This window comes from Harpegnathos saltator, unplaced genomic scaffold (genome assembly GCF_003227715.2).
Source record: "Harpegnathos saltator strain DR-91 unplaced genomic scaffold, Hsal_v8.6 scaffold173, whole genome shotgun sequence".
Taxonomy (NCBI): domain Eukaryota; kingdom Metazoa; phylum Arthropoda; class Insecta; order Hymenoptera; family Formicidae; genus Harpegnathos; species Harpegnathos saltator.
The window spans coordinates 160,807-187,817 of NW_020229954.1; the positions used below are offsets into that span (position 1 = coordinate 160,807).

Below are 27,011 nucleotides of genomic sequence, written 5' to 3' on the forward strand. Positions count from 1 at the left end.
ATGCATCGATAAATGTGTAGCATCTCGAAAATCTCACAATCGATCCATAAAAAATATTTACTATATATACAAATTGCCCTTCCTTTTTTTCCGTCTTTCTCATTCGTTCCGCTCTGACGTTCTACCGTTGCCATGATCGTCAAGCTGCATTTCGTCAAGCTGCAACTGTCCAGATTTGCAAACGTCAGTTTCAGCACAGTAGTCTCCGGCTTATTCATGATGTATACGTATACCGCATATTTCTACAGTGTATGAATTGCACGAAAAGCCTTCATGTAAGCGCTCTGCACGGTCCATTCACCGAATCGCTATCCAGTGCAATTGCAGTTAACGAAACGTAGTCAGTCTTGAGACGCTTTCATAAAAACTTTCTACCTTCCCGTCATAAAGTTTTATCTATATATATATATATAGATAAAAAATATATAATATATATATATATAATATATATATATTATATATTTTTACATACACATATATATATACATTATTATACATATATATATATATATGTATATATATGTATAATATATATTTGAAATTATCATGTTACTTGGTGGCTTGGCACATCCTTCCTAGCACGTAAATATCCTGATTACACATGTATATGCTTCTCATGCGATTACCAGCGGCTCGTCATCCGAGAAACCTCGAATCACTGGGCTGTCTTCTTCCTCTGTCGAAAAGACGAAAAACACAAATCATTAATATTCTCGTACGTCGTTACCAAACGGGATTCGAATAAGAATTCAATCTCGTGCTTGGGTCCACCAAGACGTTTGATGTTTAGAGATCGCAGAAATCGTGATAAACAATAGTTTCCCGACTGATCCTTGACTGATCATTATAAATTAAAAAAAAAAAAAAATGTACTGGAGACAAAGGAAATCTATTGATATCTTTTTACACTCGCGCTTTTCGAATGTGTGATAAACATGAGAAATTACCTAAACCATCCGTCGTACCCGGGAAAGTAGCCTGACCTCGCCTCGTATCGTAGTGACTGTTGGCGAATTGCGTAAAGCTGTTGGAGAGCCTCCTGTGTCGTATAACGAAATACGCCAGCGCCGAGCCGAGCGCCACGACGAGCAGACAGATCGGTATGGCGAGGGACAGTATGTTCGACGTGCTCATTATCACCGGGTACTGTGCTCCTGCTGGATATACACAGGGAAAGCGTCTTATTAATTAATATCAACGCGCCACGCTCGTTGATGGAAAATCAAAAGAAAAAACGAGAACAATAAGTACGGAAAGAAACGTGATATGACAAAATGCAGTGACAAAGAGATGTAGTGAAGATACAATGGGAAAGATGAGGAAGAAGAGATATAAACTGACATCTGAAGAAGACGAGAGTTCCTGAGAATTATTGTGTCGGAACTAACCGGATATCTGCGTGCTCCAGGTCTCGCTCAACGAACTCTGGTATCCCTCTTCGGTGACTAGTCGTGCGGCGAACGTGTAAATCGTGTCCGTCTTAGCATCCTTGTAGATGTAAAACGGCTTCTGATCTGCCCACAGGATCTTCGCGGTCGACTCGTTTATCATCCTCGAGCCCTCGGCCACGAGAATTTCGTAGTGCCAATTGATATCCTTCTTCATGTTCTCCGGCAGGTCTGGCTCTTGCCAGTAAATGTAATAGTCTCGGTTGTTACGCAAAACGCTCAACTGATGGGGTGACTTGATCGGCGGAGCTACGTAGATGAACGGTTGGCTAGGTATAGCGTTCTCTACGTCGGTCGCTACCGTAATACTGTACTTCCCGCTGTACTTGAACGAATGGAACGTATGCTTCATGACGGTCTCGTTAGTCGGCGACAACGTCACGACTGTCGGCTTGTTGAGGATCATTTCCGTAACAGTGATCTGTGAACGAGAAAGACGAACACGCACGGTGTAATAAAACATCAGACGCGCATAAAAGCAAAATTCGAATTCGAATTCTCGACAAACGTTGAGAAATTCCTCGTCCCGCTATTCGTCCCGCTGTTGTAATGTGCAGACGTGACCGGTGCGAAGGTATTATGATACATATGAACGTTATATGATCGAGCTATCGGCTTACCGTGTAACTGATCGGCTCGTCGATCGTTGGGCAGCTCGCGTACCACGAGACGATAAAGCTATCGTTTTTATCCGACGACGGGGTCACGCGCAATCTCTTCGGGGGCGCGCGCTTGTTGAAGTGCGTCGTGACTGACACCGGTTGATTCAGCGGTCCTGCCCCGTACTCGCCGTTCACACCAACGGCGAAGAAATACGCCTCGCACGCTTCCAAGTCTTTGATCGTAGCCGTGAGATTAGTCGTCGTGAGCTTCGCAGCTACAAAACGAAGATATCCTTTGTTGAAGTGGCACAAAGTGGAAGCAAAGAGCAATGTCTCATTGCAGTATGTAGCGATTATATACCGTTAAAAAATACAATATTATACTAGTAATACTAAAAGCATAATATTACATGAAAATATAAATAAGAGCGCGTGATAAGCGCGGACGGGCACTTTTGTCGCCATTGGAGCTATATAAATAAAATAAATAGAGCAATAAATTAGAACGAGAACACCGCTACTTTTTCTTTCGTAGAACCGAGAGAGATTGTTCCAAGCAGAACGTTCATGCCTGTCTTCCACGTACTGAGTAAGATATGACATTGTAACTTGACGAATTTCGCTATAAACCTTTCAAACAAGCCAATTATTTATAAACGGATATTATATTAACGGGCAAAAATATAAATAATACGAATAAAAAGTTATCGAGTATTTATATTATAATACTGTGATATATCGCTATTTCATTACAGCAAAATAGCGTCTAGAAAACTCGTTCAATTCTTGATAAACCCAATCTACCCGATCTACGATTTCAAAACAACTGTAAGCAAGCGAGCGTCGATTGCCCTACTCGGAAACTGATATGCAAGGAGGTTCCCACGTCGAGGAAACTGCGGAGCAAGCTCACCTTTAAAGAAGTCCATCATGTTGATGGCATAATAAATAGCGTACTGCCATTTGATCTTTCGGGTGCTCTTCGGAGGATCCCAGGTGAGCTTCACGGTCGTTCTCTGGGACTTGACCAATTGCGCGTCAAGTTTCGTGATCGTTGGCAACGCAGTGCCGTTCGTCGTGGCTACCACCGTGGTGAACTTGCCCATGTACTGTTTCTTCATCGCGCCGACTTCGAACGTGTATTTCGTGCCCGGGGCCAGTTTCGTCACTTCTATCTCATTGTTCGTAGTCGAGACGGTCTGTATAATCGGATACGAGAGGGGTCCTCGGGGTGTGATGTGATAGCTGTCCACATCTTTCATCTTCCGCCATTTCAAGCTGACCGAGTGATTGGTCGTCGCGACGACTTGCAGGTCCTTGATGTCGTCGATGTTCGCCGAGCCGTCGAACATAAACGTGGTCACCTTCGACGAAGCCGACTGGTATTGCCGGTTCTTCGCCACGACCCAGAAGGAGTAATTCTTGTCCGCCTCGAAGGCCATGTCGATGATCGCCGAGGTCTTTTGCCGGGTGAACTCCAATGGTGGTATGGGCGGAGTGATGTAGCCATTGTAGCCGATGATGAGGCCGTTCGGCCGTGCAGGTGACCGCCAAGAGACCTCCACGCGAGTGCCATTCTTCTGGACGACCGTGACGTTCCACGGCTCGGAGGGCAAGCCCTCGCCAGTCATGACGATTAGATACTTGGCCGGCGGGAACACGGTGTTCTGACCCTTCAGCTTCACATATACCGTCAAGTTGTAGCGCGTGTAAGGGTCGAGGTTGTTGAACAAGTAATCGGTGTCTTCGATCCAGTCAGTAGCGTTGGTCCACGTAGCCCCGGGCACAGCTCGCGCGATCGACGGCAGGAACTCGAAAGTGACGTTGGCCGGTATCGGCATCCACCAGAAGAGGAAGAAGCTGGTGTCGTTGATGGAGCGCTCGTCCACGCCCATCACCAGGACCTGATAGACGCGCGAGCTGTTCTTCTCGCAATTGCTCTCGTCGAAGCCGTCGAAGCAGTCCTGGTTGCCATCGCAGTAGGCCGCCAAGGGGAAACAGCGCGTTTCGTCGCAAGGGAACAGGCCGACCAAGCATGACGGCCCGGCGGCCGGGCTGGATTCGTGATTGGTGAGGCAGCCGAGCTCGTCGCTGCCGTCCGGGCACTCCTCGATGCCGTTGCAGATGTTCGTCAGCGGCACGCACGAGCCGTCGCGCCGGCACATGAACTGATCGTTCTGGCACGACATATGCAGCTGGTCGCAGCGCACCTCGTCTTCGCCGGACGGACAGTCCTTGGAGCCGTCGCACACCCACGAGTTCTCGATGCAATCGCCGTTGTAGCACTGGAACTGGTGCTCGCGGCAAACTCGCGGCAGCTCCGTGAACAGTGGCGGCACAGTGTCCGACGTCATCTCCACGTTGCTGCAGCCAACCTCGTCGGAGTCGTCGCCGCAGTCGTCCACGCTGTCGCATTTCCACCAGTAGGGCACGCATTTCTTGTTGTTGCACATGAACATCCAGTCGTTGCACGAGTTGGTGGGCAGATTCGGCATCAACGGCGTCGGTACGTTTGGCGTGGTGGTGCAGTTGAATTCATCGGAGCCGTCGGCGCAGTCCTTATCGCCGTCGCATTTCCAGGACTTGTATATACAGCGGTGTGTCTCCTTGCTCGAGTTGCACGTAAACTGCCACGACTCGCACACCATGTTGTTGCACCCGGTCTCGTCCAGGCCGTCCTCGCAGTCGGGCTCGCCGTCGCACTTCCAAGCGGTGGGTATACACGAGTGGTCCTTCGGGCATACGATCTCGTCGGAGCGGCAAGTGCTCGGCAACACGTTTTTCGTGCAATTTAGCTCGTCCGAGCCGTCCCTGCAGTCGTCCTCGCCGTCGCAACGCCAACGGTGCGAGATGCAGCGGCCGTTGTCGCACTTGAATTGCGCGTCCGTGCAGTTGGAGTACGTGCAATTCCTCTCGTCCGCACCGTCCTTGCAGTCCCGGTCAAGGTCGCACACCCAATACCTGGGTATGCACTTGCCATCGCACTCAAAGTTGTTGGGGCTGCAGGTGGCCTTGTTGCATTGTTGCTCGTCGGAACCGTCGCCGCAGTCGTTGTCGCCGTCGCACTTCCAGAACTCCGGGATGCAAACACCGTTCAGGCAGGCGAACTGGTTCGAAGAGCACGTGCTGGCGATGCGCGGGCACGTGGAGTCGTTGTACGGCTTGTTGCCGCCCGGGCACATGCACTTGCCCTCGTGCATCACCATCCCGTCCGGGCAGAGGCACACGTGGCCGCCGTGCGGCGCGCCCAGGCAGATGTGCGAGCAGCTGTTATTCGCGCATGCGTTCGTGCCGACCTGCACGCTGTGCGCGAAGATCTTCAGGTCCATCAGGCCGGCCATCTGGCCGATTATCATCGATATCCCGACACCGTGGTCCTTGTTGGCGACAAATATCATGGACTGCTTCCAATCGTCCCAGTACATGTTGTCCTTGAACACGGCGACCGCGAACGGGTGCGACACGCGCTCGTCGCTGGCGATGATCTTCTTGAATCGCTTGCCGTCGAAGTCCGACGAGCCGATGTAATCGGCGCGCGCGTCCACCCAGTAGATACGCTCGGCGATGTGATCGATCGTTATGCCGTTCGGCCACTCGACCGTGGGCTTCACGAACAGCCGCTTCACGTCCGTGCCATCGAGATTGGCGCGCGACACCGAGGCGTTGCCCGGCGCCCAATCGGTCCAGAACATGTAGCCGTTCATCGGGTGCACCGCGATGCCTCTGGGTTTCTGCAGATTGTTCGGCCCCAATATCGTCCTGCGCATCCTGCCCATGGTAGAGACGTCCGTCCGGATGATCTGTATCCGCATCTTGACGCCGTCCACGAAGTAAAGCACGTTGGACACCCAGTCGAAGGCCATCCCTTCGATGGAACTCAAGTCGGTCTCGACGAGGATCTCGGGGTAACTGGTACCGTCTCTCAGGCATTGCCTACCGATGGTGTCGTTCACGATGTCCGCCCAGTACAGGCAATTGTTCTTCAGATCGAATTCTATGGCGATTACGTTCTTCAGCCCGTGCACCGGTAGCATCTCCAGGTTCTCGTCGACCAGGTCGATGCGCGAGATGTGCTCCCGTTGGGCGACCAGCAGAAACTCGCGACGCTCGTACATCGGGCAGGGTATCTCGTCGGGCTCGAAGTTCCTCGCGAGGCCGCCTTTGCATTCGTCGTCGGATATCTTCACGTAGCCTTTAGTACGGTTGTAAAACTCGCCGGAGTTGCATGTGCTCGGCACGGCGTAAGGGTCGTAATTCGGAATGGACTTGTCGCGGATGCACTGATAAGGACTGCCAAAGCGCACAAAGCCGTAGTCGCACTGATAGTCGTTCGCGTCGCATGGGCAGATCTCCGGTCTCATCGCTCGGGTGTAATTCAATCCTGTGTAGCAATTGGCGCGCAGCGCGCGTCTCTGGTACGTCTCCTTCTGGCCCAGCACGCACGACATCACTGGTTGCTCATCGCTCGACGGCGACCAGAACTTGTAATCGTCCTCTGTGCAGTCTCTCTCGAACACATTTCGCAGGTCGACTTTGATAATCAACCACTGATGTTGCCCGCTGTCTGAGCCGAACATGGTGAACACCGTGGTGTTCTCACCGGGCTCCGTCATGAGACCGTAGACGCGCAACATCTTTTCGTTGAACTCGTACGTTTGCCAAGTCTCGCCCTCGTCGGTCGAGTACGAGATATCCCTGGTCTCGCCGCGCGACTTGAAATACTTGACGGCCACCAGAAGGCCGCCGTAGTCGCCCATGTTGAAGAAGTAATAATCCTTCAGAACCTGCTTCCAAGTGAGACCGGCGTCTCGCGACACATACAGCGCGGGATGACCCTTCAAGCTCGGCCCGACCACGCCGGTGGCCATTATTATTCCGGGCGCAGACTTGGAGCTCATAATCGTCACGGATCTCGTCACCGGATACAACTGACTGAACCTCTGGCTCAGGTGCAACGAGCAATCTTTCGTGCAATGGATGTAAAAGCCCTCATGATTCGCTGCCGGAGCCTTGATGCTGAGCCACGTGACGCCGTGATCGAAGGTGATCACCGACGCCAGGTGTTCCGGTCCGATCGAACCTGATTTCGGGGCGCCTTTGACTTGCGACGCTATGTATATACCTCGGAGGCCTTCGACCTTGTACAGGTCCGTGAATGCTTCATCGGCCACGTCACTATACAGATAAGTGTACACGGATGCACATAGAAATAATCGAAACGGGAATTTTAAGAGAAGCTCATCTTTCAGTTCATCTTACTCACTTCAGCCAACTATCTTTCCAAGTGCTGTTAGGGAAAAATGTGAGGATGCCGTCCAGAGATAAAGTAAATATAGCTTTCTCGTGATCTATAACCTCCGACACGTAAAGATTCACCATGGTCTCGCTGTGGGATACCGCGATGAACACCCGATTGGACGACACGTCGACGATGTGATAATCCTTGCAGTCCAATTCTGTATTAAAATGCGCCATGACGAAGGACTGGTTTTTATAGGAGATGTAGAGGTCCAGATGTTCCGATGTCCCGTTCTATTAGTCAGAAAAGCGCATTAGTTGCCGGAAAAGCGATTAAATTTTATCAAAGCTCCACATATACAGAAAACTTCACGCGACGCTTAAGCACTCACCTTGGAGTTCTTCATGGTGGCGAACATATAGTCACCCCTTATTTGAAAGTCCTCGACATTCTGGATAACCGGAACAAATTCCTTCCGTATGGATAATCTTATACGCAGTGCATTAGCATTCCGCTGGTACGCAAGTAAGTTTTTGATATCCAATTTTAAAACGGTGTTCGAACCGCTGGGTTCTGTACGTTCCACATATAAAACTTGATAGGGCGACCAGAAGAAAGCCTTCACATATTGATGGATCGGTATCCAGACCATTCCGCGATCGATCGACAGCCATAACTGAAATTGCGATATTTCTCAGTGCGATCAACAATGTTTCGTTATGACCGCTCGCGAAGCAGAATTCAACAGTGACAATGGCAAGGTGCATATAAAATATCCAATCTCCTACCTTTCGTATCGAATCGATCTTGTCCAACGCGACGAGCACACGTGGGTCTGAGTCATAATATGAAATTTCACTCGGGTGAAACGGCACCGAGGACCTCTGAATATTTATTCCGTTATTACTCGTAATAAATATCAGACTATTCAAACTGTCCACGAAAACGCACTGCAAAAAAACAAGAAATCTCAGAAACTGTCCCCTCCCCCTTCGACGGGGAAAAGAAAACGTTCGACAGAAAGAAAAACAAAGAAAAAAAAAAAGAAACAAGTTTCTTGTAGTTCGTCATATTTTGCAAGACATTTTGCGCAATCCAATTGAGCAAGATAATATAGCAAACAAGTAAAATAGGCAACATCTTACGTAACACAAGATTATACGCCAGATATATTTCTGCGAAATAAACGAGACCTACATGCTGAAAGAACTTGGGGTGATTGGTGAACTTGTCCACAACCGCATACGGAGCATTGGGATCGGATGAAATCCTGAACTCCTCAGTCTTATTCTCAAATGTATCACCGTAGTCGTAGCTTATGTACACAGCACTGGGGTGGGTCGGGGAAGAGAATCTTCCTGCCTGGAAGCGCATCACGGGCGTACTATCCCTTGCCAGACATATTATTACGTTGGAGCCCTCCCCGACCCAGTGGACCATCAATTGCTGATGTGAATCATTTAAAGCGTTGACCTGTAACGATACGAAAGAGGATCGCTCGGTACTTACGAAGGCCGTGTTGAAAAAGCCATGTATAAATTTGCGTAATTACGCACGCATATTGTTTCTTCTTTTCCGCGCATGAGAACCCCATGAGACTAGGCGGGGAAAAGTAACAGAAAGAAAAAAAAAAGAGTTCTTTTAGGCTTCTCATATTTTGTAAGATATTTCAAGCAAGTCCAATTATGCAGGATAAGATATGAAACAAGAGATAAAACAGACAATATCTTACGTAACGCAAAATTATGTATAGTTATATTTCTGTCAAAGCATTCGTCTGAATGCACATCAACAGAAAAATATTTCAAAGATAATAAATATTTATTCGATGGATATTATAACATAATATTTATTTAGATGCAAATTCTTTCATCCGAATCAAATAAACGCGTTCGCGTGAAAAACTAGAAATTAAAAAAAATCTGTTTTTCGTTATTTGAAAAAAAGATTTTCTTCGTGTGCAGATATCAATATAAACAATATGTGTTGTCAGTACTGAAGGTAATACCGAATAAATATTATATTGTATTTTGTATACTTTTCTCTCAGTTTATAGCTGTTTCAAAAATTGGTTGAGATAACGGAGACGGCTGATACAATGGCAACTTCTTGCAGAAATATCTTTATAGCGAGTCTTTGTCTCCGGATAACAGAAAGTCAGTCACACGAACCAAGTTTTCTCTCCGCGTTCGATGCATTTAAGTACGTGTAAAATCGGGATTGTTGCTAATGCAGAAAGTGCCATTAAAAAGTGTGCACATGAACGCGAAAAAAATTATACAAGAGTGAAAAAGAATTCGTCATAAATAAAAATGTATACAAATTCACGTGAACATTCGCGTATTCCTTCTTCTACGTAAGAAATTTGTGTTGAATTTAATTTTAAAATCATGGTTGCGCATCGTTGGACATTATCACATGAGCAGCGTTGCGAGAAACAATCAAATCGCTCGCGTATTTAATCGCAGCGAGTCGAGACCGGAGTTATATCAGATAGCGGATATTGTTATCGGGAAACTGAGAGGAAAAAAAATTATAATAAAAAGATGCGCAAAATGTTCGGCCGAGCGGCTCGCTGGGAAAACCCGCGCAACGCGCTCCTGAGAGCACAGATTTATTTAGCGGAGACAGATATAAGATGTACGCGTGTGTGTCACTCGACATCTCCATTAAAAGTAATTTTAGCTGAAAGCACATCCAATGGGAGATGAGTCATTGAATATGCATGATTCGAAGAAGACTGCGATTGTGCTAGGCCGTTTGTGTCAGCATAGAGCATTACTCCGGCCGGCACGTTCGATATCGCGAAAAGCGTCGGAATTATCGCCGCGGATAATCATAAGAACGAACGATGCAACGTTTGTTGTATATCGTTACATGCGCCAGGAGTGCGCCGCGAGTCGAACGCGTACTCGCTGAAAGATTGGATTGCGTAATCTCCACAAGCTTCAGCATCGAACGGAGAAAATGAAAAAACGGCATCAGATGCCGCAGGAATCCGAGCTAAAGGTCAATCATTCGTCCGAAAAAGAGAAAGTGAGTCGTCTGGTTTTTTGTCGCGCAATTATGCGAGAACGTCGCAAACAACGCGAGGTCTTTTTTTGCGCTCAGGCGAGACCCTGGACGGAAATATCTGGACGGATAACTTTCGGATGTGAAACGAGCGACAGGATTTAGACATGTAAAAATGACCATCTCTCTCTCTCTCTCTCTATACGTCGAATTCGCGATACGTATAATATATCGAAAAACGTGCTGCAAAGAGAGAAATACACATCGGATTGTTCCGATCGGCCCGCAGACACATTTTTTCAAAAGCTGCCGATTGCTTTCGTGTAAATTACAAATTTTATTTTTATTACAAAGCGTGTTTTATCTTATTTTATTTATTTATTTTTATTAATTATTTTATTTTTAGTAATTATTGATTTTTATTTTATTGAGATATTTCAGCGCAAAAATACCTACGCACTCATCGAACAACCGAAAAGATATACGGCAGATCCCTGGTGAAGGAATAAATATCCAGAAGAGAACGACAAATTTGTTTTTTTACGAAGGGAACTGCGACGGCGATAATACGTAATCGCGATTGTCTCCTTATCTCGTCAACCAAACGTCAGACAAATTTCCTCATTTGACACAAACATGGGCGGCCAGGTATATGACACGCACATGTATTGACGCCGATGTGCGCGCACACCAGAGCGTCGGAATAGATGACTAAGCGCGTCATGTGACTTAATGATACGCAGGAAAATACCCGCAATTTCATAGATAAATATTATCACCGAAAGACGCGACCTTCGCGGCGGGCCGAGAAAACATGCGACGTCGCGTTGCCGAAATATAATAGATCCGCTTGTTTTAGCCGCGCTTTCTGCGTTGCAGAAACGACCGCGAGTCGACGGAATAGCTCCCCGCGGTGGACACGCATTTAAGAGAAACTTACTTAGCGACTATGCAAAGCAGAAAACTCAAGATATGAAGTCAGCGGCACCGCTTATCGCGGTCGGAAGCGCGCTGCGCTAGCAGACGGCTGAAAACGATCGACGGAAAAGCAAAATAATACAAGTGGTAAAAACTCGAGCAGTAGGTGAATCCACAGCCGAGAATCGGCGAAGAAAATCGCCACGTAAAACCGCCATGTCGAAATTCTCGACTGATTAACAACCCCTAAGAGCTAAAGTGGGTGAAATTTCACGCGAATTTGATTTCGTTCTTGTTAAATGTCAAATTATCCGCTGCAAACGGTAACTTCCTCTACTCCTCATCTGATATTCAACGATAATAAAACATTTAATTGCACTTGTTTGACTTTTTTATGTCTAAAATAAAAAGATATATAAAATATATATAAAAAATATACCAGGATAAAATGTCGCATGGCATTAATGTAATTTTCTTTAATGGTAGCTTTTAAGGATATTGATATAAAATCACCAATCACGAATACCAGGCGAATCGATACACTAGGATCCTGCCAGCAGGAGGTCGCCGGGGAAACTAGAGCAAAAATATATATAAGAAACGCGAGAAGAAGCGAGCGCTCCATTATGGCTCTAATGAGCGGTTCGTGAGAAAATGAGAAGGCGTAGAAAAGAGAGCACAAGAGGACTGCTAGACTTTATTGTGATCTATATCAACTTGTTAATCAGACTGAATTAAATGTATTCTTTTGTCAAAAAATTTCATTCGACGGTTTCTGTCAGAAATGTGTGTGTGTGTGTGTGTGTGTGTGTACCTGACTCTCGAGATAACCTGAATAACTAAATGCAACACCTGTGCGGTGAATTAAGCTCACATCAAACCCAGATGATGCAACAAAAAACTCCTACCGAACGTCCAAGTAGCAGCTGAGTAACTTTTTCCTAAAAAACAAGAGAGACGTGAGAGACAAGAGAGCGTGAAAAGTGAAAAGTTTCCCATGTGGTCTCTCGACGGCTGTGCAGGGATCAGGTAACTTTTTCAACAATGAAGATGCGAAAGTTCTCACGTTTCCGCATCTACGGGAAAAGTCGCGTGATCGCCATCACGCACAATGCCCTGCTTCCCCGAAAATGAATTGCGAGGACCAAGGTCGCGCGAAAAAGTTCAAAGTCACACGAGAGAGGGAACAATGATGCTATGACCAACGGCAAGACGTATGATAAGTTTTAAATAGCAATTTCTTCACGACATACACGCCCACACAGACGCGCGGCGTCATCGCGCGAACGGATCGTTACGAGTGCCAGCCAACTCACTCGACTCTCGCGGCTTATAATTCTTTTTTTTTCGAATCATCACGGCCACAACAAAGCACCGTGACAAAGTGCACGCGCATGTCCATCGTACATCGTGCACACGTGCGTCTCATACAATGTATATTGTTCGTCGAGGCCTTTGACGTGCGGGCCTCCACCGCTGCGGCCGTCAGCCGTTGCTCTTAAAAAAGAGATCACGGAAATGTTAAAAAGGGGGAGAAGATACGGAGCGGTTACTGACCTCAGCGTCTCAATAACAGAGAGAGAGAGAGAGAGGAGAGAGAGAGAAAGAGAGAGAGAGAGAGAGAGAGAGAGAGAGAGAGCGAGAGAGAGAGAGAGAGAGAGAGAGAGGAGAGAGCGGGCTGCGAGAGAGGAGAGAGCGGGCTGCGAGAGAGCGAGGCGCGCCGCTGTCGTTTCGCTGAGATTGATTAAATTTACTCCGGAAGGGACATAATACGGGCAATTATGCCCCGGCGCGTTCGTACGCCGCGACGCACAAAGGCCGCGGCTGTGTGTCGTCGCGCGCGAGCGTATATGCCATCGTGAAAAATTCCACACACGACGCGGAGGGCGCGTGCACATGCGTGCGTACGTACGCATACGTGCCTGCATATGTGTGCATATGTGTGAATCGCGCACATGCACGCGCGCGCGCGTAAGCGACGGGGTAATCTTCGTTATCGCGTTTCTCGATTATCGGCTAACGAATACGGTTGCATCGCGAAAGCAGTTGCCAGGTAATCTCGCCTGGACGACTACGGACGGAAGCGACTACGGACCAAGAGACAGTATAAACTTGGGAAGTTTCATAGGCTGCTGGAGCGAGCCTCCGCATGGAGATCCGCAAATGTTGCTGGAGTTCTCCTCGTCAGCAAGGCGTCCCGTTCGAGGGAAAAACTGGAGAAAAAGCGTCCGAAGACGCTGGTCTCAGTGGTTCCCGTCTGCGGGAAACGCGCGCGCGTTCATAAATCTCAGGATCTCACGCACTGCTGCTGTCGTAATCGCGTCGCACACGGATTATCGCGCACAGCCGCGACACGACGACGACCTTCGAGTAGTTTACTACTCCGAGAGCTCCGAGAGAGCGCGATCGCGGCGGCTCTCTACTACGACGCACATCTCTCTCGCACACGCACGTATATACGTACGTGAGTGTGCGATACGCACCTTCGTCGTAATGTTTGGGTTATTGTTTGGATGCTGCTGCTGCTGCTGCTGCTGCTCCGTCGGCGCGTCCCTGCGCGTACGCGACAGCGACGGCGTTTTCTCGTCGCCGTGGCCGCGCGTCGGCTCCGCGCTCCGCTTCGTGATGACGAGCGGCTCCCTGTACGGCGAATCATTCTCCTTCGCAAGATGCAGCGACCTCGCCTTGTCACCGTACCGCTCGCCGTAATTGCACTCGGTCAGCAGGATCAGATTGAGGATCAGCACGACGTAGTAAATGGCCGAACCCCACCGGCCGGCCATCTTGCTCAAACTAAACTTCTTTATTCAATGAACGAGTGTATTATACGAGGGCCATAGTCGCACGGCTCACGTCAGATGCACCGCTCTGCGGCGCACGAGAGCACCAGCGATGAATACGAGCGTGGGTCTGCAGATGGCGCTCGCGCGCGCGCGCGCGTTTCTTTGAAAAATGACGCGACTTCGTCGCGCTCCGACGGGCTTCCGCTCGGAAATTTATTGTAATCGCATGATGAACGCTCGAGCTAATGAGCGAGTCGAGATATTGATTAGGTCTGTACACTTAGAAAAAGAGATAGAACTGACTGATAAAGCTGATCGTAGCAGATGTAACTAGTTTCGGCTAGTTAAGGTCCTGATTATCCGGCCATAATTCTTACCGTGAAATCTCTTTTAGTCTTTTCTAGGTAGAACGATGCTAGACTAATATTCTTTTTGGTTTGTTCTCCGGCTTAAATTTAATATCTCATTGGATACTTTTTCAGGCCAAAGTTGTATCTTGCGTTTACGATTACGACATTGTGTGCGAAAGCCCACGGCGCACATGAAACGTAAGCAGTAAACAAATTGATCAACCACAGCTTACCATTCTCCTTACGACCCAAGGATAATCAACTGCGATTGGTTAACGCCTGGTCTACAATAGGTGTTGTAAGCTGTAAGCCGTAAGAACTGACTAATTATAGCTGATTATTTTTGTAATAATCGACTGTGATTCGCCAATTCTTACGGCTTACAACTTACGACACATATTGTAGATCAGGCCTAAGTTTCTACTGCTACTGATTTTGTTATTTAATAATCTCCTGTCGATAAATTTGTCAGATTAGCGTCGATAAATTAATGTAGAGGTCAGCGTAACTGCAGCAATATATCGTTTTACCGAAGTAATTTAATATACTTGACATAAGACATCCTGACATCACTTTGAATAAGTTTAGATAAGTCTGGAGCACTATCCAGACATTTTCAACGCGTTTCAGATTATTCTGGAATATCTTATGCCATTTGGATTAAAATATCTTATCAGTTTTATTTATACGTCTTCGGTCGAACATCTTGTTTCTCATCAACTTCGACAACCGAATTCCTTTTCACGAGATTCGATTCTTCTTTTTACTTGAGCCACAGGTTGCATTTTTCGCTTTTAATTCGCTTTAGAGTAAAATATGCATGTAACCAGGTAGTCAAACCTACACAAGTAGATCTTACGCAATGTCTGTTATAAATCTTGTCGGTAGCCCGCTACCAAAGATAAAAAAGGAACTGCTAGCAGAGTATAACAGATAAACTGCGAAAACTGAGCAGGATTCGTCGTCCCATCCATCTGAATGTATTCCAATGGGATTTATTGCAATCCAGTTGGATTTCTGCCGCCAATCTGCTGTCAACAGGCTCTGTCAGTAAGTTTTACTAAAATGAAGACAGATAATTTTCAAAAAGACAGATAAGTTATCTTGACAGATAAATGTAATTACATATCTCACTTGAAACACTAAAAGTGTCAGTGACAAAAACAGATAATACAATTGTCTATTTCCTTCTTCATCTATTTCTTTCAAAGCTCATTTGTTGGCAGAATATAAGCTTAAGGGGACTGGAGGGTCAGATTGCTGAAAAATCGTGCTTGTTTTTGATAATATTTTATTGACGAACTGAATAAATATGCAAGAATGAAAATTTTAGGTATAGTTATACAACATATGAAGAGTAGAAAAAGTTTGTTTAACAATGTTTGTTAACAAATACTCGTATAAATATACGATATATATAGCTGAAATATACTCCCCTTTTTTTTTTCAAGTTATCTCGGCTCTCGGTGGTCCGATCAGAGCGAATTTTAGCTAGAAATCTTGAGGATGCTCATCATTATCCGGTGAAGCACTATAAAAAAAATCGAGCAAAATTAACAAAATGGCAGCTATCATTAGGAAAAATTCAAATTTTTCAGTTCTTTTACAATAAAAAAACTAATATCTCGAAATGAAATATTTTGACGGAGTTGTCCATGGTTCACCTGAGAGCCAGATGAACAGATATTATTGCTTTAAAATTTCAAATAGATACGAAGCTCAGTTTCGGAGAAATCACTGCAAAAAGTTGAACAGTAACATTTCGAGAGAAACGCGTTTAAAATTTAAGCGGACGTACATTTATATGAATATTTGTTAATAAACAAAATATTTCTACTCTTCATATGTTATATATAAATATATCCAAAATTTTCATTCTTGCACATTTATTCGGTTCGTCACAAAATATTGTCAAAAACAAGCACGATTTTTCAGTAACCTGACCCTCCAGTCCCCTTAATGGAGATACCGATACAACTACCATGAATCCATCATGATATTCTAATCGAAGCTGCTATCAGGTGCTAACCTTACCTCGCTCCTTGTAGTTGCAAGGCGCGTCCGTGCATGAAGAGCTCTCAGGCTTTCAGTAAAATCATTCGAGAGTCCAAGGTTACCTGGAGAAACGTTTTTCTCCTTTCCTTGAGCACGAGTGCTCGCGAAGCGAGTGCTCCGTTTTTTCGAAAGCTTCGGACAAAATTATCAACGGACAGACCGAGCGCGACCCTGCGATAACGAAGAAGCGGGAAGAGACGGACGAGATGAGTCCGGCCGATAAAGGCAGCCCGAGCTGGGGGAGCAAGCAAGTGCTTTTAATGACGGCGCGCAGATGTAATAATAAAAGTATATTAGATAATGACTTTTTCATTTCCTGACGGGATAGAGCGGTGCTCTAGGCCGCTGCGACGCGGCTATGCGCGTTCACGTAGATCCGCGTCGCATTCGCGGCGAGCGATCGACGCTCTAAACGGGATTAAGGGGATGTTGGACGCCTACGTAACGGGGCTTTCGTGGCCTGCATTGTTCTCTCTCTCTCTCTCTCTCTCTCTCTCTCTCTCTCTCTCTCTCTCTCTCTTTCTTTCATCCGGTTGTGTCTACCTTTAGTATCTGCTTGCGTACATTCATTCCGTAAAAAAACGGCAAATGCTTTTACGGAATGGAAGTAAAAGTGTCGAATAAATCGATGAGTGAGTATACTCCATTAGATCGGAAACAGAGAAGAATCTAAGTAAAGAATTTTTCACCTAAAAAAGTATTCTATTTGTAAAATGATTTTTCCCATAGTCTCATATTCTAAGCGAAGCCTTTTACAGAAAAAGGATTCCTCTTTCGATAAAGCGATTAAAGTGAACCATTTATTTGAAAAAAATGTATTAGATTTATTCTGTTTTCCTCTTATTATCAAGAAGAATGCTTGTAGGCATTTTTCCTCTTCCATCTACTCACACAGAGACACTCTCTCTGTGCATATGACGATCGTTGCCGCATTTGTATTATGAATAACGTCTAGAGCGAAAGAAAAAAGAATCGAGATCGTTATTCAGTTTATATTGTTTTCCTCGGTTGTTTCATCATGAATGAAGTTCCAGAATTTTTGGAGAAAATTAATTTGAAGACATATTGGTTCATATTTCAGCATAAGTACATACATATACCTATTTATCATATCGCGTTGCACACCACATTAAATGTCATTTAGAGTACTTAAAATTATAAATTTATATTTCTTCCTACTTTTTCAGCAGAAAATCAAAAAAATTTAACTAAAATTTTTCCGAACAGTTTCACAATAATTTTTCCTTCTTTCTTTATAAAGGAACGTACGACTAGTAAAAATAAAGTACAGTAAGAAAAAATAGTAATCCTCTTAAAGAAAGATTAAATAATCTGTGTATAAAAGAAAATTTCTATTAAAATCAATAAGATTTGCATTATACATATAATATATAATTCCTCTAACTTTAAGAATGATATGTTTATATTTTCTTCTTAATTTTAGAGGAATGATCTTGAGGCCATATGTAAGAGTAAAATCCTTTAAAGTTTAGATGATTCCGCTTATTCTGAAATTACTTTTTTTGGGTGTTTTTTTTTTATTTTAACCGTGGTCATTGGTGGAAATCAATGTTTTGTGTCGAAACCGGTGACAGTGAATAATGATTTACTTATAAAGGCTTTTCTGGGTCGCTGGTGACGAATCCAGGATCGAAAATACAAAATTCAAAATGGCGAATTTAACAAGGCAGCTTCAAGTAGTTAACTTTGATATTCCATTGTACGTATCAAATATGGCATTTTTTCGGTCGCAGATAACGACTGTCATAAATCCGAAGTTCTCACCAGCTATTTGGCAAAGAAATAATTTCCTTCAACATATTTCACTCGTTAATTGGAGGTAAGAGTAGCTATAATGGAATACCATTAATCACTAGAAGCCGCCATATTGAATCCGCCATCTTAGATTTTATAATTTCGACTGGATTCATCATCATCAATCCGAAAAACATAAATATATCGAATATATTCTTCTCCATAATCGAAACAAATCCATCGAATAACAAAATTCGTCACCTGAAACAGTCATATTGGATCTGCTATTTTGAATTTTGAAATTTCGACCCTGCGTTTGTTGACTCGAAAACCCTTTGTAAAAATTTCATACAAAATCAAATAGGGATATCAATCTTAATATTTTTCAAAAACTGACAAAATTGAGTATTTAGACGCCGCCATATTGAATTCACCATTATGAATTTTTCAAATTTGACTCCGGATTCATAGTCAGTAACCCAAACCAGTGTCAGTAACACAGGTGTACCAAGTTTGATGCAAATCCATTGAAAATTTGCAAAGTCATTCATAGTGCTCATATATGAATCATTACCAGAGAATTGATCAATGCAACATGGCGTACTTTTCAATTGGTTGACATTTGAACTTTCATGCTGCAAAAACGTTTGTAATTCTGCACTACCAAATGGCTTTATCTTATTTGGTTTGATGGAATTGCAGAGTGAAAGTTCAAATGTCAACGAAGTGTCAATGAAGAGTATTCATGTTTATATCGGATCAAAGATTTTTAATCGCAACAATTTCTTTTTCTCTTTGATACAACATGAGGCATTTCCCTCAATTCATTGGCGCACTTGTACTTTCACTCTGTAAAAAAGTTTGCAATTCCATACAGCCAAACAGTAGAAAGGTGCGAACTACAAAAGCTGTATTATGTCGGCATTTTATCAAACCCGCATATGTTAATGATGCATCAAGTGTCAGCGTGGAAATTGATACCGGATGACTACGACGTGTGTCTCATTCTGTCCCAGAGATTCTTTTATGTCCGTTTTCATGACGCAGCAAGCAAATAACGCACTCGACTTCACAGCTCGCATCGAACGAATCGTGTCGTGGCCAAGATTTGCTGTCCCGAGAAGATTATAATATCCAGGTCGAGACACACGTCCCGATTTGATTCTTTTCTTTTTCGTTGCGAACATATAATAGCGCTGTTTTCTACGATCCCCATCGCGACGGACTAACATTCGCAATCGCTCGGCATTTAATTCGCAGAAATGTCACCTTTGATGCGGTCTTCGGAAATTCCACTCGTATTTTCCCGAATACGTACGGCTACAGGTGCAAATGACTCGGGGATCACCCGAGAGATCATCGAGAATACAGCACAAAACAGTCGGAGATACTACAATAACGGAAATATTGAAAATTCCACACAACTATGTCGCTTTTCAAGCGATTGTTTATTAGGAGCGCAATACACATCGGTGTAATCGGAATTATTCGCCTGTTTCGCGTTGATGCATGATAATCCGGCGGAGCTGATTAATCGTCGACTGTTGTCGACGGTCACGAAAAAAAATGAAAAAATGTAAGAGGAGAGGGGGAAAGAGAGAGAGAGAGAGAGAGAGAGAGAGAGAGAGAGAGAGAAAGCAAAAGCGAAAGTAGCTCTATCGCTTGTTGGCCGCAAATAAAATTGAGTAAAATCGTGTGAAATCTCAAATCGGTCATCTTAGAAAGGCCTTTAGTTCCCCAAAACATTACAATTCATTCAATCTCTTCTTATGAATAGCCTTTCTTATGAATAGCCCGATGGCCTTATTCAAAAAACCTCTCAAATTTCTTAGAAGATAAAATAAAATAAAATAAATTAAAATTCGTCGTAAATTAAAACCTAATTCTGGACTTCTTTCTATTATTTTGGTCTTGATATACGAATATTCAAACTTTAGAAAATACATACTAAATATACAAGTTTAAGCATTCACATTTGAAGGCCAAGACGATAAAAACATCCAGACTTAGCTACGTGTTTCTACGCTGATGCTCTTATCTCACATTTGTATTAACACATTGCATGCGGGAAACTTTTACGTTTTTTGCAGTCTGTCACTAGAACGCGGGTCACGTAAAAGTATATATTTAGTAGATTTGTGCTGGAGAGCGGATATCGTATAAATACGATGGGCATTGTAAGTGTGTGTCGTGTTTGTGTTGCTAGGCAACGCAATTTCCATTGTTTCTTTCTAGAAGTTTAGTTTGTCGAGTTATGAAAAAATATTCTTGAATAAATAGTAAAATTAAAAATTGTCTATTTTCCTTTCATTTTTAGTTCACTATTCTATATTTATTTATTAAAAAAAAATGTCGTTTTTCTTTAAATAATCGTACAGCATATATTTAAGTGTAAAATAAAAAAAGTTCCGTTGAGAAAAACGAAGTAATTATTGCGATTTTACTGGCGGCGAAATATACCCGCATGCAATGTGTTAATAACCGCGTCTACTAACAGGCTGCGTTCCGATATTCACTGCCAGTACTGAAAATACATAGTTTGTGTCACGTATACTATAGGTCTTCAGTACTGGCAGTGAATATCGGGACGCAACTTAAGTCTTCATTGATTAAATAAGCTTTAATCCTTTCTGAAACGAATGATTCGATAACTAAGTATGTCATTTTAAGAGCCGTATCTTACCTTGCTCACCAGAGATAACTTAGGAAAAGATTAACAATAAACTCCGATCAACACGTTGACTGTTATGGTGATTAGCAGCGACCGGCGCTGTAATATCGATGGAACGAGCTAACGAGTATATGCATCGCGAGTTGCATTTGTTTACCGCACGGTTGGTGATTCGAGCTGGAATTGAGCATCGATATGATGAATATTAATTAGCGCGGCAATCAACGTGTTAGTCTAATCGACGACTGACCGATCAATTGACGTAGTATGTCGTTTGAAAATGACCAAAATGTTAATAATTCAGTGTTTCATATTAGCAGAGCAGAGCAGTTAATGCTCGACTAATAACAATTTAAATTTATTATTATTGTATTAAATTATTTTTATATTTACGCTGCTTATATATACAAAGAGAGAAGAGACGAGAATTTTTCTTACTCGTTGTGACAACAAAGCGTCTTCCATTTTTCACATTAGCGATTCTGCCGAGTCGGCCGAGTCAATCGTCGAATAGCTTGATCAGAATTTAGAGGAAGTCAGACTGGATCAATTAATTAGGATTAATCGACAGAAGCAAAGCACAGTACGGGCGACAACGGTCGTACGTTTACGTCGTGTATCCCGGCGCGTCGCTCTTCGCTGTTCGACTGTTCTCCGTTCTTTCATGACGATCTTGCGCGACGATCTATAGATTGTAATAAATCCCACGCAGCGATTTTGTTCCTCCACAGAGCAAACGGCAAAGTCGCGTCCCGGCGAATTTCTTGGCTTCGCGAATCTTCGATTCGCGGTGGACGTAAAGTAGGGCGTAAGCGAGCGACACCCCCCCCTCTCTCTCACTCTCTCTTTCTCTTTCCTCGGCAGTGCGCAAATCGATATCGGTTTGAAAATAGCCACTATGCAACGTGCAACGATGTCATGTCACGTGTCGATATATTGTCGCATAAATGTATGTAATTTTGTGTGTGTGTGTGTGTGTGTATGTGTGCATGTATATGTATGCACTCCCGGATCGACGTTTTAAACGCAAACTAATTTCGAAAGCGGTCGCAACTTTGTTGTCGACGCGGCACGTACATTGTCGTGATCCAACTCACGTATACGTCGCTAATTTCATGCACGCTTAAAATACTCTCACAAAAGCCGAACAGCACGACATGCGACTCGTCGATACATCTCTCTTGGTCTTTCTCGAGCACGAGGCAGTCGAGTAATGACAATAATAATTATCGATCGTCGTTGATCTCCGTTGATACGCTTCCGGGCCAGTCTGAATATTCCGTTGGGACAGTTTCATATTTTGCCTCTAAAGTGAAACTCAATTGTGAAACGCTTTCATAATTACTCCGAGTTATTTGACAAACAAGATTGGGCGCATAATGCGACGGCTCGATGACGACAAACCTCACGTTCGCAAGAGACGCGACGAATCGGCGAATTGCGTGTCACGAGCTACCCTCCGTCTCTGTTTTCCTTTTTTTAGGCTCATAATTTCGATTACCTGCCTTGACAATTTGCGATGAATAGAGAGAAAAGGAGAGAGAAAGAGAGAGAGAGAGAGAGAGAGAGAGAGAGAGAGAGAGAGAGAGAGAGAGAGAGAGAGAGAGAGAGAGAGAGAGAGAGAGAGAGAGAGAGAGAGAGAGAGAGAGAGAGAGAGAGAGAGACAATTGGGAGAGAGTAGACGATAGCGAATCTCTTCAAGAGTATTTCGCCGTTTCGTCGAACGCTATAATCTGTCTGTTTGCGAGCTAGCAGCAACCACGTCCTTGATACGTATCGCATTTTTATTTGTCAATGAAGCTATAAAAAGGCACATTAAAAAATTACACGTTGATCTTAATGAAGTTTGAAGATAAAGCAATCGGTTGCGTACATTACGTCGTGTCTCATGTCGCGATGACAATAACGAGGAAGTGAGAGTGGTTAATTCGTTTTACAAGTGACGAAGGGGGAATTAATAATGCGAATCATCATCGTCCCACATCGTTAATACAGCGTAGACAGATACAAAGGAAAAGAATTGATTCTCTCTCTAAAAGAGCGATACCGTGTCGGAATCTGCGTTTCTAAACGTATTGAGAGTACCAGCCTGGAAAGTACAATCGAAAAGAACGTTCGATATAAGCGAGTGTTTAATGATATATATTGCGACTTCTTTTCGTGTTAAAGCGCTCCTATCGAATCGGGTGCTCAGTTCTTGGTGCATTCCGTGACATAAATTTCCATTCGACCGCTTCGTCCGACTCGACGATAGCGCGCCGAATCGCGCGCGAACGCAGTCCCGATTAGTCAGTTTCGTTTTCTTTTTCGTTATTCTCGCCTCTTGTTGACGACGAGAATCCACGAGGAAGGCCGTTTTAAAACGAAAAGAGCCACCCGTTAATTTGACAATTATTATTATATATTATCTATTATAATTTTTTTATTTCTTATAATTTAATGCTCTTTATCGTTCTGTATTTATATATTTATATGTATATTTATATATAAAACACATAGCTATGACATACCAAATTGTGTTGTTTAGCAATGCGACTCCGATATTCAAATGTTCCGCTAAATGCACATGCATAAAATTATAAAAAGCGACGATGTACGATCATTTTGATTAGAATTACTCTCGCGTACATAACGTATAGATATATACAAGTTTCTTTTTTTTTTTTTTCGAGCAAGCTTAGCCGACAATGCAATTACTATGCAAACTTAGATCACCTGCCGGATGTCGAACGATAAAAGTCGATTAGAATCAAAGGAATATCATCGCTAAGAAAGTTGCATTCTCCAAAGATACACAGTACACACCGGATCAATTGGTCGAGTCGCATTGAACCGAGAAATGAACGAAACTGTGTGATATATATATATACTCTCTCTCTTGTGAAACCATTATATAATCTCCAAGGTATTATCGCTAAACTAAAGATTTTTTTTTTTCAAAGCTGTCCTGTAGAACTCGGCAAACGAGACTTACACTCTAAGAAACAAGATATGAACGTGATAAATATTAAAAAATTAACAATTACAAAAGTAATATAGTCCGCGCGTCGCGCCGAATGTGCGGGTTTGGCGTCGAGTGAGGCGTGATTTGCGACAGTGATAACACGGCTAAATATAATAAACTCACCGTAAGCATCTACTCGTCGCAAAACCGCGTCATTCGCGCGCGAGAGTCCAAAAAAATAATAGTAATTCAAATATTCTTCCAATTCTGTAGAGAATCGTGATATATTCGGGTTTCATATTAAGGAGGAAACTCTCTCTCGTTAGTCATTACAATTTTTTTCTCTTTTCTCTTTTTTTTTTTTCCGTTTTCTTCATCTTCTCCTTTATAATTCTTCAATGCGATTTTCCCTTAGGGCGATGCATATTTAACAATTCGTTAAAAGCTAGTTTATATAATATTATGTCCCAAGTTAGTGTGTTTCTTAAAATATATGGCAGTCATTCGAACGCAAACATACGCGTTTGCTGGGAAAAGAAGTAAATACTGCGGTGCGATAAAAAAGAAATGATAATGAAAGCGATATATCCTAAGCGATTAACACGGCTGGAATCCACACTCCCGTCCTCCTTGGAACAATCGGAGATTATATCGTTTCTGAGATGCGCGAACAAGTCGCACGACATACACACAACAAAACTGAGTTAAAAGACGTGACGACAAAGTTAAATTCGTCATAAAGCCGAGCTCGCACGCAAGCGTCGGATGAATTAATTATACAAATTATCATAAAACACGCATAATTAGGGTGCAGATTCACCGAAACCATGTTCTCTTCGGAAATCCAAGGGGTTAAACTCGTATCAAAGAACTCGGTCGAAAAGAACATTACTGCACGCAACAAAATGCATCGCGGAAACTTACGACGAAGTATTTTGTACCATAAAGAAGACACCGTTCGTTTCACCGAATGACAGGCAAAAATGGATCGCGCGTTTCGATGTGTATGGACAAGACGCGCGATATTCGCACACGTAATTGTGACGAAGTAAAATAAAAAATAACAAAAAAGAATATCCCGTGTCAATAAAAAGTCTCTGAGCACGCTAACGTGGGACATCTCAAATGTCTCTTCTCTCGTCAACTAGCAATATTGCAAAGTGTCCAAAAATTCATTGAAGAACTAAATTTAATTAGACTTTCAATTAGCCTACACTTGCATAATATCAACATATAACTGTTAAATATCTCCGTTCTTCATACGTAGGCGTTTTTCAAAGACCCATTCTCGATCCGTCCTTCAATTCATTTCGTAACACCGTGGCCATGTCTTCTAATTTTATATTAGCGTTGCTTTAACCATGTAGAGCGACGAAACATTTTCTCTTAAACACCATGTGTTGTGCTGACGCATTACGAGCGGCTTGTACCGGACTTCACTGCTCCAGTTTAGCTGAAAATGAGCAAACGTAAAAGCACAATGAGTAATTCGTAATCGTCAGGGACGACTGATCGTTAGATCCGTCATTGTCAATCACTGTTCTTGCACGTTTTACGGTTTTGCAATAATAAGGTTGCAAGAGAGATAAAAGATATAATATATATATATGTATGCGAAATCAGCTAAAGTTCTCATAAAATCGCTCTAAGGTGTGTTTCTTCGCAAAAATGTGTTTCTTCCATTTTCCAAATTAATTCTCGACGAGCTATGTTTTAATAAAGTCTAATGTCAGCAAAGTAAATTAGAATGGATCTTTCGGCACTTCGTCTTTGAGGAGTCACGAGTCGTAAAATATCGTGTCTCGTAAGCGTCTCTGTTGGAGACGCATAGACGATCAGTTACCTCTACAGTAAAGGTTCCTGGGAATATTCTGATAGCAGAGAAAGCGTGAAGAGAATAAATGACGATGTCAGAAGCGGTGATGGAACACAGCTACAATATAGTTCAACAATGATACACAATGATTCGAATATCTACATAAGTACACTATATATTATGCGAAACGAAACAAGTATTCGAAATGAAAGCGATAGATATACATATGCGAATAACAAGCACCTATTACTTAGCTGTTGGACAAATTGTAGAGAACAATTGTGTTTCATATATCGCGTTTTATCGCCGCACGCATCTCGATATAATCTGTAAAATTTGCGAAAATTTGCGCGACTGAAGATTCTCTCGAACCATCGTTACTCTAGTGTATCGATCGGTGAACACTCTGATGAATGTCCCAATTAGTGAGTGCCCCAATTTATGATAATCGCATCGCTGTTTCCTCAATAAAGCTTATATGAATCCATATTCAAAACCTAATCAAGTTTTTACCCTAAATTTCACGTATTATCGATTATAATAACAAATTTTAAGTAAAACTAAAAGTCATAGTAAGTGCTGGAACATAGTAATTGCAACAACATACTGTTGTTGGCGACAATTCGAATAGTTACAATTCGATCAACATTCTAGAAATTGACAGTTGATATGAGATATCTCTTCAATCTGTGCACACATTCTTTTCAAATCTAAACTATCAATCAAAAAACAACCTAAACTATCAATGAAAAAACAAAAGTATCGTATCATTAAATGGTATAAACAAAGAATAAGATCTTTTCACCAATTGGAAAAATATAATACAACGAAAACCCTAAATACTCAAGAGAATCAACTTTGTGTGCTAAGTCTAAGACGTATATCATTAATTTATTAATTTATTTCCACGATAAGGTTACTCGGTCACTAATTTGAACATTCACTTTATCGTGAGACTCAAGAGAGCTGCACATGAAACACAAAAAGCTCTACACATACAAATCCTTGTCACTTCAAGAGTAACTCTGTAATCATTCCGCATTCACAATTGGAAGAACATTCCCGTTGTACTTTCCAGAAGCTAATTATAATAACGACAAAATAAATAAATAAAAAAAATATATATATGAGAAGAAAACAATCGGAATGGACGATCAATCAATCAATCAATCAATCGTGCAATAAGTACGACGGTAAATGGATCTAGAATTGTGTGTGCGACTCACCGCGTCTCTAAATGTTGTTCCAATTGTGTACTGTTTCTTACGTTCATTGGTTTCGCTTTCTACTTTTTGGCTTTTCTAAAATATGATAAATGAAACATGATCGAATGCGACAGGATCGGCGAGCGGATTTCGTATGAGGGAGAGAATGAAAGAAACTCGTGATTTTCTTGAATCACCGACTTGTACTTTTCC

The 27,011-nt window shown here is 43.1% G+C and overlaps 2 protein-coding genes across 8 annotated transcripts in view; both read right to left on the minus strand.

Moving 5' to 3' along the window:
* Nucleotides 1-518: 518 nt before the first annotated feature.
* LOC105191292 (sortilin-related receptor) lies at nt 519-14,028 on the minus strand. 2 transcript variants are annotated; one of them, XM_025297201.1, is made up of 10 exons: nt 13,703-14,028; nt 8,487-8,762; nt 8,078-8,239; nt 7,681-7,965; nt 7,314-7,582; nt 2,964-7,225; nt 2,069-2,325; nt 1,389-1,869; nt 948-1,154; nt 519-676 (listed from the first exon to the last, which is right to left on the minus strand). In XM_025297201.1, exons 1-10 carry the CDS (start codon nt 14,000-14,002, stop codon nt 615-617), a joined length of 6,561 nt encoding a protein of 2,186 aa, XP_025152986.1. In that variant the 5' UTR covers nt 14,003-14,028; the 3' UTR covers nt 519-614. The 2 variants fall into 2 exon arrangements, with proteins under 2 accessions (XP_025152986.1, XP_011152889.1); XM_011154587.3 differs by having other exon boundaries at nt 520-676; nt 948-1,157.
* Nucleotides 14,029-22,603: 8,575 nt separating this feature from the next.
* Nucleotides 22,604-27,011, minus strand: part of beta-Spec (spectrin beta chain) — a 41,384-nt gene continuing 36,976 nt past the window's right edge. For all 6 annotated transcript variants that reach the window (XM_025297218.1, XM_025297219.1, XM_025297216.1 and 3 more), the window contains one exon: nt 22,604-25,230. In XM_025297218.1, coding sequence (XP_025153003.1) covers nt 25,227-25,230 — 4 coding nt within the window. In that variant the 3' untranslated portion in view covers nt 22,604-25,226. The remainder of the gene's footprint in view (nt 25,231-27,011) is intronic.